General features: G+C 49.2%; 7 protein-coding genes across 7 annotated transcripts, besides 1 other annotated feature; 2 read left to right on the forward strand and 5 right to left on the reverse strand.

Moving 5' to 3' along the window:
* Positions 1-41: 41 nt before the first annotated feature.
* On the reverse strand, positions 42-1,043 carry UA08_00237 (60S ribosomal protein L2; the record flags this gene model as incomplete). Its single annotated transcript, XM_020260021.1, has 4 exons — positions 42-179; positions 242-327; positions 426-917; positions 995-1,043. 4 exons carry the CDS (start codon positions 1,041-1,043, stop codon positions 42-44), a joined length of 765 nt encoding a protein of 254 aa, XP_020124395.1.
* A 468-nt stretch (positions 1,044-1,511) lies between these two features.
* UA08_00238 (hypothetical protein) lies at positions 1,512-2,417 on the forward strand (the record flags this gene model as incomplete). Its single annotated transcript, XM_020260022.1, has 4 exons — positions 1,512-1,533; positions 1,719-2,044; positions 2,132-2,281; positions 2,349-2,417. The coding sequence occupies 4 exons, from the start codon at positions 1,512-1,514 to the stop codon at positions 2,415-2,417; spliced, it is 567 nt and encodes a 188-aa protein (XP_020124404.1).
* A 351-nt stretch (positions 2,418-2,768) lies between these two features.
* UA08_00239 (hypothetical protein) lies at positions 2,769-5,169 on the reverse strand (the record flags this gene model as incomplete). The annotated part of the gene is made up of 4 exons (XM_020260023.1): positions 2,769-4,587; positions 4,645-4,803; positions 4,864-5,011; positions 5,070-5,169. The coding sequence occupies 4 exons, from the start codon at positions 5,167-5,169 to the stop codon at positions 2,769-2,771; spliced, it is 2,226 nt and encodes a 741-aa protein (XP_020124405.1).
* Positions 5,170-5,441: 272 nt separating this feature from the next.
* UA08_00240 (hypothetical protein) lies at positions 5,442-6,377 on the forward strand (the record flags this gene model as incomplete). Its single annotated transcript, XM_020260025.1, has 1 exon — positions 5,442-6,377. The coding sequence occupies one exon, from the start codon at positions 5,442-5,444 to the stop codon at positions 6,375-6,377; it is 936 nt and encodes a 311-aa protein (XP_020124142.1).
* Positions 6,378-6,478: 101 nt separating this feature from the next.
* UA08_00241 (hypothetical protein) lies at positions 6,479-7,501 on the reverse strand (the record flags this gene model as incomplete). Its single annotated transcript, XM_020260026.1, has 2 exons — positions 6,479-7,318; positions 7,373-7,501. The coding sequence occupies 2 exons, from the start codon at positions 7,499-7,501 to the stop codon at positions 6,479-6,481; spliced, it is 969 nt and encodes a 322-aa protein (XP_020124141.1).
* Positions 7,502-8,032: 531 nt separating this feature from the next.
* On the reverse strand, positions 8,033-8,758 carry UA08_00242 (hypothetical protein; the record flags this gene model as incomplete). Its single annotated transcript, XM_020260027.1, has 1 exon — positions 8,033-8,758. The coding sequence occupies one exon, from the start codon at positions 8,756-8,758 to the stop codon at positions 8,033-8,035; it is 726 nt and encodes a 241-aa protein (XP_020124140.1).
* A 404-nt stretch (positions 8,759-9,162) lies between these two features.
* On the reverse strand, positions 9,163-12,426 carry UA08_00243 (hypothetical protein; the record flags this gene model as incomplete). The annotated part of the gene is made up of 3 exons (XM_020260028.1): positions 9,163-10,930; positions 11,006-11,535; positions 11,611-12,426. The coding sequence occupies 3 exons, from the start codon at positions 12,424-12,426 to the stop codon at positions 9,163-9,165; spliced, it is 3,114 nt and encodes a 1,037-aa protein (XP_020124139.1).
* Positions 12,427-14,936: 2,510 nt separating this feature from the next.
* Positions 14,937-14,967: a repeat region (Identified by RepeatMasker using a combination of RepBase library and repeat library created with RepeatScout).
* Positions 14,968-14,994: the final 27 nt, after the last annotated feature.

Raw genomic sequence — 14,994 nt, forward strand, 5'->3', positions numbered from 1 at the left:
ACAAGTGAACTCCCATAAAAACGAACAGCCCTAATAACCCTCTAATCCTTTGTTTTTTGAGTACCACGCAGCAAACCAGTGCGACGAGCAGCAATGAGACCGGCCTTTTGACCTTGTGCGGCGTAACGGGAGATGGTCGAGGCTTTACCAATGTGTTGGTGATTACCACCACCGTGAGGCTAAAAAAAAGTCAGAATTCGATCAAAATATGCTCAAAATATGCGGAAAAAGGTGAACCCACATGATCTACAGGATTCATAGCAACACCTCGGGTCTTTGGCCAGGAGTTGCGCTTGACAGCAAACTTATGTTTGGCGCGAGAAGCCTCTGTAATGGTTGTTAGCATGTGTCGGGAAGTTTTGTGCGGAGTTTTGCGACGGTTTGCGGCAACCGCGGGAAGACGGATAGAAAGCGGAGAAACATACTGAGCAAAGGCTTGTCGGTACGACCACCACCAGCAACAATGCCAATCATACCACGAACGCTGCTGCTGACAACCTTCTTGGCACCACTGGGAAGCTTGATACGGGTCTTGCCCTCGTCGGGGTTGTGGCCGATGACGGTAACGTAGTTGCCAGAGGTACGACCAAGGGAGCCACGGTCACCAATCTTCTCCTCAACGTTGGTGACAACGGTACCTTCGGGGACGGAGCCGAGAGGGAGGACGTTTCCGACGGTCAGAGAGGCGTTCTTGCCGGCGTAGATGAATTGACCGGTGTACATGCCCTCGTTGGCAATGAAGGTCTCGGTGATCTTCTTGAACCGGTATGGGTGACGGAAGCTGACTTTGGCCAAAGGAGCACCACGGCCGGGGTCGTGGATGATATCCTTCACCACACCGCGGACGTATCCATGTCGCTCAGCGTAGTCGAGAGTGCGGAATTGGGCGGGGGCCTTGTTGAGACGGGTGTTGGCCGCTGGAAATTGATCAGTATGAATACTCTTTTTGCTGTTTGTTCGTAACCTGGCGAGAGGTTCAAAAAGTCGCACTCACTGAAAATGGATCCACGACCCTTCCTCTGGTTGCGGATCACACGACCCATGGCGGCTGTCTAGATAGAAAGCAGTGTTAGGAGTGAATGTCGACGAGTAGATGAAATGTCGTGGGTGGTGGTGTTGTGCGTACCTGGACTTGATTGTTGGACTTGTCGAATCAATCAACCAGACGGTCTGAGTGTTGAGAGAATTCGACAAAAGACGCTGTGTGGGTTTTAGGGCGGGATCGCTAAGCTAGCTCAATGCAGTAAGGCAGGAGTGCAAATCTTGGCACGGTCACGGGATTTGCGCGTGCCTTAGGCGTCGAGGCCTGGGCGCCAGACAAACAAGACAAACACGATGATGAGGCTTCCAGTAGCTTCCAAATCCAAACGAACTAACGCCGAGTTGCTCCAGAGATCTTCAACCAAGGCCCAGCCATTCTTCACAAAATCCCACAGCAAATAGCACAGTCTCCCCATTTCTTACCCTACATACTATACACTCTTGTTTTTCTCTCTTTTTGTGCAACAGCAATGGCTACCCTCACACCAGAAGGTATGTCTCTCTCTCTACAGAGCGGAGGTGGAAACTCACCCCGCTCGTTTGGACGCGCAAAACGTTTCTATCAGCCTAGCCACACTTGCCCATGCTTTGAATGAAACCCACATAAATCTGGTTCTGTCTGTTGATGTCGTCTTCTATCATATCCGAATCTAACAGCCCTGTCTTTTCTCTTATAGTTACTTGGGCTCAACGCTCCTCTGACTCGGATGAAACTCGCAACTACCTCTACGTCTCAATCAACGTCGCCGATGTGCCGACTTCTTCGGCCGACCTGAAGCTCACAGCGACAAATGTGTCGTTCACCGGTACGAATCTGAAGGGTACCAAGTACCATGTCTCACTGGACCTTTACGCCGAGATCGACCCGGAGAACAGCAAAGTGAACCACAGCTCTCGCGGAGTGGAGTTGGTCCTCCGCAAGAAGACTTTGGGCATAGAGTTTTGGCCTCGTCTTTTGAAGGAGTCTAAGAAGGTTCACTTTGTCAAGACTGATTTTGACAAGGTTGGTCTACCTCTCCGTTTCTTAAGATTGCCCTTTTTTTTCCCCCTAATTTTGTAGTAACGTGATTGATACTGACAACTCTGCTAGTGGGTCGATGAGGATGAGCAAGATGAAGCTCAGGATGACGACTACGCCGCCAACTTTGGCGGTTTCGGTGAGGACGGTGGTCTTGGAGGCATTGATTTCTCCAAGCTTGGCGGCGGCCTGCCGGGCGGCGAAGGATTAGAAGGAGAAGAGGTATGAACTCTATGCCGAATATGCAGTAATGAAATGGGTTCTAACTTTAGCCATTTTGGAAAAACAGGACGATGAGGATCTACCTGAGCTCGAAGAGGAGGAATCGGGTGACAAAAAGATCGAGGAGCTCTCATAAACCACCTTCTCTCTACCCTCCTCCCCTTGATACGACACATCCTATACTACCTGTATCTGTACCTGCCCCTACGTCGAGGTCGTTATATCTGATAGTGAATGAAAATTTTCGTAATGAATGAACAATATCCGTGGGGAAAAGTGACGATTATATTTTTTCTTTCTTTCTAATATGTAAACGGTTTAATTGCTTTCATTTCGTTTCATATTTTTTATGAATGAGAAAAACATTCGTCGGGCTTGAATCGTGGATAGTAGTTAGTGTACAGTAGGAATTGCGAGTAAAACTGATACCTAGACCCTGTGTCTAATACTAATACTCCAAGGCCCAGTTCATAGCTAGTGTTCTAGTCTAATGGCCATGGTAGTGTCGATCGTGACCGTGATGGCTATGGCTATGGCCGTGTCCGTAGTATCCATGGGCAGTACCGTCCTCTGATGCCTGGTATACACCTCCATCTTGCCCATATCCATGCAAATTACCATGACTGGTTTCCTGTAACGCTTCTTCTGGATTATCACGACTTAGGCCCCCGGAAAGAAGATTGGAGAATCCCCCTAGCTTATTAGCGACGCTGCTGACGCTGGAAAGGCCAGGGATGGGTAGTTTTTGTATCTCGTTCCAGGGGATTGAGGATGAGGATGCCGATGTATTACTACCAGGTAGGAAATTGTGGTACTGGGAATGGGACTGTTGGGTTTGATGAGATGAAGGAGTGGCGCCAAAGAGGCCACCGTTAATAGCAGGAAACCCACCACCGCCGTGAGAATGGCCGTGAGATTGGCCTGCAGAAGAAGAGGAAGAATCTTCCCTCAAGTTTCTTCCTGCTCTCACACTCTGCGCACTTAGTACATCGTCCAAATTCCGACCACGGTCAGGCCGCGAATGAACCCAATCTTGCACCGCTGCAAACATCGTGCTATGCTCTTCATTGCGCATATCTCTGCAGGTAGGATGGTGAAAGACACGCACGCAATCATCCGATACCTGATCGACAGAGACATCAATATGTTGCCATGCATACAAGACGCGAGGCACGACATATCTCACAATCGCCGCCGCAACATTGCCCGCTGGCTCGTTGAGAAGGTTCGCAAAATGATCCTTGGAAAGCATGGAATGGGTAGGATCCGTGCAATGCAGATCATCCCAGACTTCATATTGATGGTTCCCCGACGCTTGAATGACGCTCATTGACCCGGTCTGCAGCGATTTAGACGCTACGTTGATCAGGGGCCGGATGAAAGGCGCCAAAAGGGAGAATGCGAATAGTGTCACGGTCTCCGTAATTTTGTCGACTATCTTTTCGAGGCCGGGAATCTTTTCCACTATGGAGCTGATGCGACGTACGACTTTGTCTCTGAATTGGAGGATGGGATAGATTTGTGCCACAGTCTTTTGCGGGTCGATGTCTGGCAGGCCTTGTACTCGGCTCGTCTCGAATTCGCCGTCGGGTCTAAAGGACCCTCTGGGTTGCTCAAAAGCAGTGCTGGCGTAGCCCGTATCGACATGCTGACTGCGGTTTGACTCGGCTTGTAGATCTGAGCGCTGTCTCAGCTCCTCAGCCTCCGTGACAAGTTCCTTTGTGCCGGGGATCTTCCCCAACAGGCCTGTCAATGTGTTGAAGGAAGAAGACTGCTGGCCTGACTCAGACCCGAGCAGCGTATCGTCGGCCTGGGTTAGTTCTGACTGTGTGAAATGGTCATTTGCCTCGCCGAGAACAGAATGAAAGAAATCCACCATTCCAAAAGTGCCTGTCACCAGCGGGAAAACACGGTGTCCACGGAGATTGATTTGAGTGGCAGAACCAACATGAGGGAATACATTGTGAAAGCCCATTTCGCGGAGGACTAGTTCACAGTAGTTGGAGTGAGCGCCGAAATCCTCGAGAGTGTGGAGGCCCTGCCCAAGGCACCTGAGAGCTTCGTGGAGATCTTCTTCTTTGCCCTTGTTGTGGCCACCGCTCGTGTACAATCTGCCGTAATGAATGCTTCGAGATATGCTGTACTTGACGTATGCAGCACTTGTGGCCCAGTCCCCCTTTTCATTTGCAATGTAATTCTTCATGCCCGTTTCGGGATCTATGTCAAGCTCAATTTGGCGCACAGGTGGACGCAGACGCTTGTCATACTGCCTGGCGTCTTGATTATCAGCGTAATCCTTGGGGTTACTATGGACAAGACGTTAGCCCTAAGTTTGAATAATTGCCGGAGCTCCTCTTCCTCACTCGATATGTTCTTCAGGACGATACACGCCAAGCCTGTCTGCAGTAACTTCAAATTCGGCCGTTGCATAGCCAAAGGTCATGAACGAGAGGATCCAGACCAAAACTCGGATCGTGTCCGCTTGCAGACTCTTGAGGGTGCCGACATCCATGGCTTGAGAGCTGCGGCGGGAAGTATAAGCAAGATGTTCAAGCCCAAAGATTTTTTGATTATCAACTCACTAATCTCGCAGCCAGTTGCCAAAGTAGACGCGACTGATCATGGAGGACGTCCATTTGTGTCCCTGGATAAAAGCGAGCGCTTTGATGGTGTCTTCGATATCTCCGTGGCGCCAGTTCTTGCCTTCGACCATGGACATCGAAGCGATGTCTAGAGATCCAGCGTCAGACTTTAGAGAATAAAAATGTGTATTCAGAACAAGACCTACTCCCAGCGCCAAAGGCATCTGCTTTGCCAGGCAGCGCGACAATCGTCAGCAAGACAAGCAGGAAGAAAGCAGTGAGTGGACTACTGGCTTGCAACGCCATGGTGCGAGTGGCTGTAGATGGATGCTGAGGATTGGAGAAGCAAAGACGGAGAGAAAAAAGAAGAAAGAAAGAAAAAATTTATTTCTCGTGTCACATCGTGTTTTGGATCTGAGCATTGACAATGGTCCCTCCGCCAAGATCCAGATTGATAAGATCTTCTCATGTCTGCGGGGCAGCCCACCGACTTTCTCTTTCTGTAGACACTTCCCTCCTGCAAACCCATACACATTCATTTCATCCCTCTGGCGATACAGGACCGAGAGGAAGTGACTATGGACACGCACTTGAGCGGCCTCCAGCGCGACGGCTTTGTCGTCATCCCAGCCCTCCTCTCCGCTGCAGAAACCAGCTCTCTGCGCAACGCAGCAACAACCGCCACAGCACTCACGCGCTCCGGCCAATGGCCCTACTTTCGCACAGTGCCCAAGCAATTCCCGCCCTGGCCTAGGGATGTGCCTCCAGCCTCAGAGGGCGGGATATGGGGTGTCCAGCACCTGCTGCACCCGGACATGAGCGGGCGCGCGGAGTTTGCAAAGTTCTACTTTTCAGAGAAAGTCCTCAAGGTTGTTGAAGAATTATTGGGATTGGCAGGACAAGACGAAGAAGAAGAAGACGGAGAAGGAGAACTTCTAGTCATGGAATTGCTCAACCTGCTCGTTGCACCGGAACAGAAGGATTTTGAATTACGCTGGCACCGCGACGACATCCCCGCAACCGTCAGCCCGGAGGAAGAGATGAGATTGCTCAAAGCCAAAAGCCCTAATGGTCGCCAATCGCATGCCCAATATAATCTGGCTCTGTGTCCGGATACTTCTCTTATAGTCGTCCCAGGCTCGCATCGACGTATACGCACTGAGACGGAACGCGATGCTGACCCTTATGAACCCAATATGCCCGGACAACTGACTGTGCACCTTGAGCCGGGTGATGCGGTCTTTTATGATTCGAATATATTGCATAGAGGAGTATACAGACATAAACCTGTTGAGACAGGCGAAGAGACGCGGCTTACGTTACATGGCAGTGTCGGGCTTAAGGAGAAGGAATCTAGGGTCAGGGCTACTGCTGTGTTGCAACATAGTGTTGGCTTGTGGATTGATAGAGATGATGCGAGTTTGTCACATATTAGCGAGAGAGCGGAGAAGATGAGGAGAAACCTGATTGCTATGGGCAGGGGGGAGGACGTTGGATATTCTTTAGAGGGGTAGTGGTATATATAAATATATTAATTATAGATGACTGCATTGATGGTTATACATGGATATAAACTAATCTCAAGCAGGAAGCCAATATCTGATCAAGGATATAATCATCCTTCCCCGGACGAAGGAGATTGATCCGATGGCGAAACACACCCAGTAAAGCTCATATCTACACCACCACCACCAACAAAAGACGCGGGTATTGACGATGACAAGGATTCTAGAGTGCCTATATCATCGGCCATCACAAAAGCGTGGTTGTCCAGTAACATTCTCTGAATAGCCAACAACGCTTCCTCTGGTGACAAGCTGGACCGAACAATCTCGATGATAGACGGCACCCAGAAGTCATCGCAATCGCAAATAATCTGGTAGATCGTTTCCAAGACCGCATGTTTTCCTCGCCAGAAATCGGGTTGCGGATGTTGCTGGAGCTGGCTATGGAGTGTCGTGCTGATAGTATGATTGTAGTTGTGGATAGGAGATGGTTCACTCTTTGCTATGTGTGGCACGGACTGATATCCCTTGAAAGCCATGTCTGCAGTTGCAGTTGTTTCGTCAAGATTTGCAGATTCAAAGCCGTTGTAGTCTGGTGTAATGAAGCCATTCTGCACGCTCCCACCTGAATCGTAGATACCACGGGACGCATATCCCCGATTCCACTCCTCATTTTCATCCCTATTCTCTATCCTTCTCTTCTGAAACCTGCCCGCATACTGATAATCAGCTTCAAAAGCATCAGAAGCAGCGGTATTCCCATGCTGCTTCGGCCTGTCCTGCGCCTCGACATCTGCCAATCGCCTTTTGAGGTGTTTCAGCTCTCGCCGCAAGCCTTCTATCTCCTTGGCCTTGCTAATGTGATATCGATCCTCGTTAGTCCTAACATACTCGCATTCATCCTGGCAGTTGCGCGCCACGCAGGCGCGACAAGGGCTGTTGCGGTCACACTTGGATATGTCAGTGGTTTTCCAATTATTTAAGTTAATTAAAATAGTAAATACCTTGATCTTCCGCTCTCGACACCTGGTGCATGATTGTTGTAGGCGGTTGTGGTTATTATTCGTACTGGTGTTGGGATAAGTACTAGGTCCGATTGACTCTGTCTCAGTCCGTGGAGTCGGTGGTTCCATCTAGGATGTTATTTTTTGTGTGGTTATATTTGTCCTCGAGGAAAAAGCATGTACTCAGATCTCTCTCGATTCGTCGCGATTGATGGATTTTGTTGTTGTTTTGTGGATGGTCCGACCACACCACCCCGTAGATAGGACAAGATTTCTTTCAGATAATCCGGTGCTTGGAACTATCGAGTCGATAAGGACGATATTGACTTAAACCAGAAAGTAGAGTCCATGCTTAATAATGTTAACAGACTATAGCGAAGTAACGGCGCAACCTTCAAACTAACTTGGTGTTGTTGATTGGCGTGATAGGAGTGTATTACCGACCATGACAGGATTGATACAAATTTAAGCGGGGTGCCCGTATCGAAATTCGTAATGCAGATACAGAGCATGCACTTGCCTAATTGGGCAGTTGCGGTGGCTAGCTCGTGGACAGAAGGAAGTACAAGAAACTGGCTTGAATATCAAAGATACATTGTCAACTAGCTGTGTAGTGATGACATTCCGAATTCATGACTTAAAAGTAGAGATAGGAATGCATCATTGGCCCGGTAACTCCGTCAAGATCTCACCCATCGCAGTCAGAACCTCTTCCATATTTTCCATTTGGCTATTGTATGCTTGCTTGACTTCCTGAACTGACATCTCCACGGACTCCAGACGTTTTGAGACACCGGGTGGCATCTCACACAGCTCGTTAGCTACTCGGTCCAGAATTGGGATTAGAAGCGTATTGCGCCTCTCTTGCTTTTCTCCCAACTGCTGCTTGTTGCCGCTGTCTGTGACGGGTCTCATGGCACATAAAGAGGAAAAAGAAGAAGAAAAAGACACATCCCCAGGTACGGCCGATACGATTCCTGAATATTGTTGTTCATGTACCTTCATCAGCTCATCCACAAGCGCATCCAACTCCCCATCCCCCTGCCCAATCTCAATATCTGCATCGCCACCACCAACAGCAAGATCCTTCAAACACCTCCTCCTCCCATTAACCAACTTGGTTATCGCACGCTCACACGAAACAGCAGTAAACGCCCGATTGGCAACCCGCTCAAACTGGAGACTGATGCATTTCCAATAGTTCTTCTTTGTGCCGCGCTTGTAGGGCTCCTGGCACTGGAGACAGCATCGTAAAAGGGCTCGTTTTTTAGTTCGGGTAAGTGGTGGAACCTTGTTTCTTCTTCTTTTTGTTGTTGTTATCGGAGAAGTGGTTTCTTGCTGGGAGCTTTGCTGCGCAGGGGCAGGTGTAGAGTGAGGAGTGTGCATTGCATAGGATAGAACTATCTATCGGTAAGGTTGAGTTTGAAGGCTGGTGGTGGAAGGAAGTCAAGGCAGGAGCCGCCTCAGGTTGACCAATTGCCAAATCCGGTAATAGAATAACTGGGCAATCGTATTACTGAATATTTATAGAAGCATGCTGTTTTGCTCTATAACTAACTACTGGTCATTGTTGACAGTGTCGTTCAGAATAAGCTAATTCTAAAGACTAAAGAGACTGTTACTATAGCTCTACTCTCTCTCTTTCTTTTTTTCATGCATCTCATCATAAAACACATCTAGAATCTTCATATGGTGCAGCCAAAGAAACGCGTCTTCAATTTCCGTCATTATTGAAATCTCGAATATTTCTCTGCCTTTACGTTTTCCAACAAAGTAAACAAACAGCTTTGCTAACCCAAGCTTCTCAGCTTATCCTGCTCGCCGGGCGTAAGTGCTGCAAAAAGTTCCTGGAACCCAGGCTTGGCAGATACTTCCTGGAAAAACTGTAGCAAAAAAGCCTGCGTGTCATCATCGCGCTTGCGAATGGCAAACGAGCCTTCAGTGCCACCTTCGCCAAACGACATGAGCTCCTGCTTTGTTACGCCCAGTCCGAGATCTAATGTATTGCTAGGCAGGTCTTCCCACTCATCATCGTCACTATCGGCTTCTTCAAGCGCTGCAGCTGTTGCAGCGTCAATCTCTTTGTTGCCAGAAGCTCCAGCAAGTTCTTCCACGAGAACCTTGATGATTTTCAGATTGGCGGAAACACTGGTAAACTGGTCAGGGTTTCGGCGTGCCTGAGATCGTGTTTTGATACGCCCGGTTTCTTGAATAATGAGGTCTCCCTTGACCTGCACCTGTGCCACACGAGGATCTTCCAAATTATACAGCGTACATAGAGCAATTATGTTCTGTTTGATTTCGTCATACCCGGCAAAGTTGACTGAGTTCTCTAACCACTTGCTCAACACCACGTTTAATCCACTCTGACCACCAAGGTCAACCTGAGCAAGGAAGTCAATGACCTCGCGAGCACTGATGAGGGTCAACCGAGCAAAGACGAGAATCAGACTCTGGATAAACTGTGCTTGCTGTGCTGTAGCTAAACGTTGGGCCACGGCTTGAAGCAGCTGCGGTAGATAGGGGCCAAGCTTCTCAGATCCTGCCTTCTCGACCAACTCAGCCGCCAGTTGGCCCACTTCTGCCGCGGCCGTGTCATCAATAGTCGGGCTTAGTAGCCGATCAATGATCACCAACACCGTTTCGACGGCCTCCTTCCCATGCTCTGGCTCGCGCCAAGTAAGGAACTGGTTGAAATCATGAGCCAAAATATGACGGACTGCTAACGTGGCGGGGCGGATAAGTTCGCTATCAAAGGATTCCAGTAAGAGCCGGTTCAATTTTGGCATAACGCTAGCAACAAATCCATGAGGCAGAGGTTCCGAGCCGTAATCAGCTAATGCTCGGAGGAGGTCTGCAGCCAGAACGGTGAGATCGCTTTCTTCCGTCATATTACCAACATCAATAGCACCGGTCAATGATGGGAGTACTTTCTCGCACAACCGAATGTAAGCATCTGGACCTTGCTGTGAGATGTATTGCACAATATCCTCAAATGTCTCGGTAACGATCATGACAAGGTGGAAGTTACCCGCCCCATTACTTGCCACGTTGAAGAGGACGTCAAGCGCCGGCGAATCTAGGACGACTTTCGGCTCGATCATAATAGTATCACGAAGCGTTTCGGCCAAAGTGACTTTGAGGTCGTCATTATCGGAGCCTTCTCTTAGATCATGAGAAGATATGAACTCAGATATCGAGCTGATAATAGCTATTTGCATGGGCTGTGTAGTTGATGATGGAAGGGCTGGTAACAGGTCTTGAAGGACTCGAATGCAGGCAACTTGAACGATTTCAGAGGAATCCTGCGCAATAGCTTTCATGGTCGCATCTAAGTAGCCAGCTGCGATCTGGTGAAAACCAGTTCCGGCTGTTTGAGCAAGGACACCTGCTGTTAGATAGCCTCGCGCACGTAAGAGGTCTTGCTCATTCTGAAGAGCAAATTGTATGCTACTTGTCAAGCCAGAGGCCACATCCACAGGTATCTGCTGCTCAACTTCATTGAAATCTCGAAGCAGCTGGTTAACAACGAACAACGCAGCTTCCCGAGATTTCCACCTAAGCCCAGTTTCAACAGTTAGTAAGTCCATTTGCTCGTTTATATCAAAAGAAGCCAGAGGGGGGAATACATACGTCGAGGAAGCATCGGCAAAGAGATTAGTGGTGTAAACTACCAATGCCTGGACAACCATCACTTTCAACCATTCTCCTAATTTAATCACAAAATCGCCTCCACACGTTCTAGGAGTGTAGTTGGCCGTCACTGAGGTTTCTTCCGACAAGAAAAGGTTGACATCGATCTCCCAAATACCTTCCTCTTCCGTGGTGATTTCAGCGTAGGTAGCTGCGAGTTTGATGACCTCCGGGAGCCACCCAGACGTGATTGCCGCTTGATTCGCGTTTTGTAGTTGTGCTTGTAGCTCAGCCTTTACAGGGGGAGCTTTGATCAAGGCTTGCATAAGGTCAATCTCCTCCAAGACGAGGAAATCGAGAGTGTAGGGCAGACCATCGGCATCTTCCAATCTCCCTTGTCGCTCGTCTTCCACGTACATTTCAAAGTAATGCCCCTTGCAATTTGACAATTCCTCCCAAAGCGTTGTAAACAGTTGTGGGCTCTGATTCGTCAAAAGCGTAGGGAATACCATGCGGATTTTCATTACGGTCTGATATCAATATAAATTAGGAAAAGAAAAGATAAACGAAGACAAGTGACAAATTGAGAAGGGCAACGTGTCTACCTTGACTGCCTGCAGTTTCAAAGCAATGAGTCCTCTCCATTGGGATGGAATTTCACTCTCCTTTGACTCTTCCTCCTCTGTTGGACGTTGGGGCAGAGGCAATTTCATGACCGACAAAAAGAAGGGCGACCATCCAGTCAGGGCCTCATCCATGAACTGCTTTACTGCAGCCTTGTGCTGTTCTAGAACCATTTCCAAGGTGTCGAAACATGAACGGAACACCGAGATGGCCAAGGCTCGTAGAATCGTTTTCCGCGACTCATTGGTGGCCACTGCGAACAGCGTGGAAACCAAGTCCCGAGCAATGTTGAAGAACTGTTCTTCACTAAAGCCGGTATCTACCAGATCCATCAATACCTTCAATGCGCCATGCAGAGCGCCATCGCTGCAGGTGGGATCGCTGATGATATGGAGTAAGGACGGAAGAAGCTCAGGCCACTCCTCGGGGAAGTCGGCGGCGGCAATTTTGCTGACCACATAACTAGCGAGAGCCTTGACTTTGCGATTCGTCTCAGTGGTGGTTGCAAGATTCAGGAGGGCATTACGCAAGGTTGCCTTGTTCGCGTCGTTGACCAATACCTGGCCTTTGAATTCGTCGAGGAGGGGCGACCACGAGGCGACCACGAAAGTACGCAGCACGGTCAGGGCAGACTGGCGGAGTGCGGCATCGACTGACTCGTGGGAGGCAATGGCAACAAGAGACAGGGGAAAGGCTTCGTTGGAATACGAGTGCAGCAGCTGCAGCTCTGCGGACTTGCGAGTAACGGCAGCTGGGGACTGGGTCGCTGTGAGCAGCTGGAGGAGCTCCTGCTCCATTGTGGGACGGGGGCAATTCGTGCTGCAAGTCTTGTTTGACTTGTTAGTTCAGTATCGGAGTAGAAAAGAAGGGAATAAGAAAAAGAAGGATTCAACAGGTCTTGAAGGTATCTCTGCGAGAGAACTCGGTAGCTGGTGTACAAGGAACAATTATTTTTTTCCCCACCATGTATCCGTTCTCCAGACGTCTTTGATATTTGATAGGCGGCGGAGCGCGTCTCGCCGGACGCGTATATGCGTACCTTGTTTTCTCTTTAGTCTTTGCTTGGGTCTTGGACTTGTTCACAAAGGAGGAGTAGACTCTGACATTGGCATGAGATGCAGAGCAGAAAACGGGCGGCACGCATACGGCAAGATAGTTACTGCTTTGGGCGCCGCCTTCCCCACCTGCCTCTCTGTGCCTGCGTGCCTGCCTGCCTTGAACACCGCCAGTTCGGCTTAGTAATAATAACAACAGCAACAACAACAACAACAATAATTACAATTCTACACCTCAGGCAGTCAACCCTCAAACTCAACTTTACTACGAGCCCGACACGTCACACTAACAAGCAATGGATTCTTTGGACACTCAAAAAACCCCCCCCCCCGGCCCAAAAAGAGGCTGCGGTGCTGGCACAGTGGTCGGCGGGGCGGTGGATTATCTATCCATCTCAACAGTGGATGGATTGGATTCCAACACGACAGCATCAGAATCCAACAAAATACGCGCACTTGTCTCGTGTGCTACGGCTAGTTAAGCAATCTCCTGGATCTTGGAAAGGTTAAACTAATCAATCACTGAGCTAAATCCTTGTGCTGCAAGTATAGTATACGTACAGATTACTGCGCATTGCGCACTATAGTCATAGTGTGCCATCAGCCATACCCACCGGCGCTATGGCTGGCATCTACTCGGAACCATTGTTGATCGATATCATTGCAGAATATGACGCTGGCTTAGCGGGGCTCCTTCACGCCTTTCGCCGGCGGGGGCTAGGATCGTCAGCAGCCAGTAACGTGAGTGGCTCCAAGCAGTTCAGTCGAGTTCAGTTTAGTTGGGCCCCCCGACTACGGAGGATTAGAAAGAGGAAAAAAAGGCGACGCCTGTGGCGAGCGACTACTGTTTTGCCTCCTCAAGAAAACGGGACACGATCGGTTGCCGACAAGACGGATCTGATCCCAATGATCCTGAGCGATCCCCGCTCATTCCCTCGGGGCTAACAGTGCACGGAAAACGACAATGCATATATTTACTAGTATCCTCCATGCTGTTGACTGTTTCTTAGTTATCACGGAACGACGAACCGTCTATCAGACAGCCAGATCAGTGCCGAGGGGGCCGCCGACTCTTAGCGTGCCGGTACAAATCGAAAGAATGCAATCGATACTCTCGGTACAGAGCTCGATGGTTCGTTCGACGATGCGGCTGCAGTTCGGCTCAGCTGATGTTCGCTATCGTCAGTGTGATTCTGATTATTACATGGCTTCACCAGAATCTTCTCGTAATAAGAGGTGCACATCCCCGATGATCGACACTGACAACAACGGCATGCTGGGATACGTTACCACGCCCCGACCTGGGGAGGGGGGCAGCAATACGGAGTACTAAATAGTAAATACTAAATAATAGTCATCCCAGGAGTGCATGTGGAGCAGCGCGAGAGAAGTACGCCCTCCGCAGCGTGTAGAATTTTTTGATTTTTTGAAATTTTTTTTCCTTTTTTTTTTTTTTCGCGGGCAAATAAGCGTCGTGATGAATGAAAGAATGACATGCGATACTTTGCCATCTTATATAATAAGTCAAATATAAGTTAAGCAGAATAGCGATGCTATTAATTAGCGAGCTGCCCATACATAGTAAGTGCCTGCCATGACGCAAGCACGTGACAGGCTGTCCCTCACGAGTTGTCATTAGCCGTTTTAGTCTTTACACCGTTGGGTCCTTCCCGGCGCCGTACTTTCTCTCTCGCTCGCTCTCTCTCTTTCCCGCCCTCGCTTTCTCTCTCCCTCTCGCTCTCTCTTCCCCCCTCATCATCCATCCCATCACAACAACTCTTCCCTCCTCCACCTCTTGCGCTCTGCTCTCTTTTCTTCTTGTCTGCTTATCGCTCCTTTCCCCCCTCCATCCTTGCAGGGTAGCCCTTAGTCCCTTATCTTGTGCCCCCTCCCCATCCCGTACCAATTGGTTTTGGTTTTGGTTTGGGTTGGCTACCAGAGAGGCACCTCACCGGGCAGCAACACAACAACGAGAGACTCCAGCTACAGCCCGCGACACGCATTCCGTTTCGTGGCAGCTTCTTGGATAGCAGGCTCTGTTGTGTCTGTCTGTCCCTGTTATACGCTTTTGTGCATCTTACCATCATCATACACGGTTTGATTCGACCGCTGCTTGTCGCTTCTGCATACGTCGTGTTTGGTTGTGCTTCTTATTATACGATATTGTGTCCTACAATCATACTCGGTCGCTTCGTCCGGCGTTCTTCTGAGAGATAGAGAGTTTTAGGCCGGCCGTTGCCGTCGTTTCTGATTACGATACAATACGATACGATACGATACGATTATTAATGGATATCTTGCTCTGACCTG

The sequence above is a fragment of the Talaromyces atroroseus genome, assembly GCF_001907595.1.
Source record: "Talaromyces atroroseus strain IBT 11181 chromosome Unknown scaffold_0, whole genome shotgun sequence".
NCBI lineage: Eukaryota > Fungi > Ascomycota > Eurotiomycetes > Eurotiales > Trichocomaceae > Talaromyces > Talaromyces atroroseus.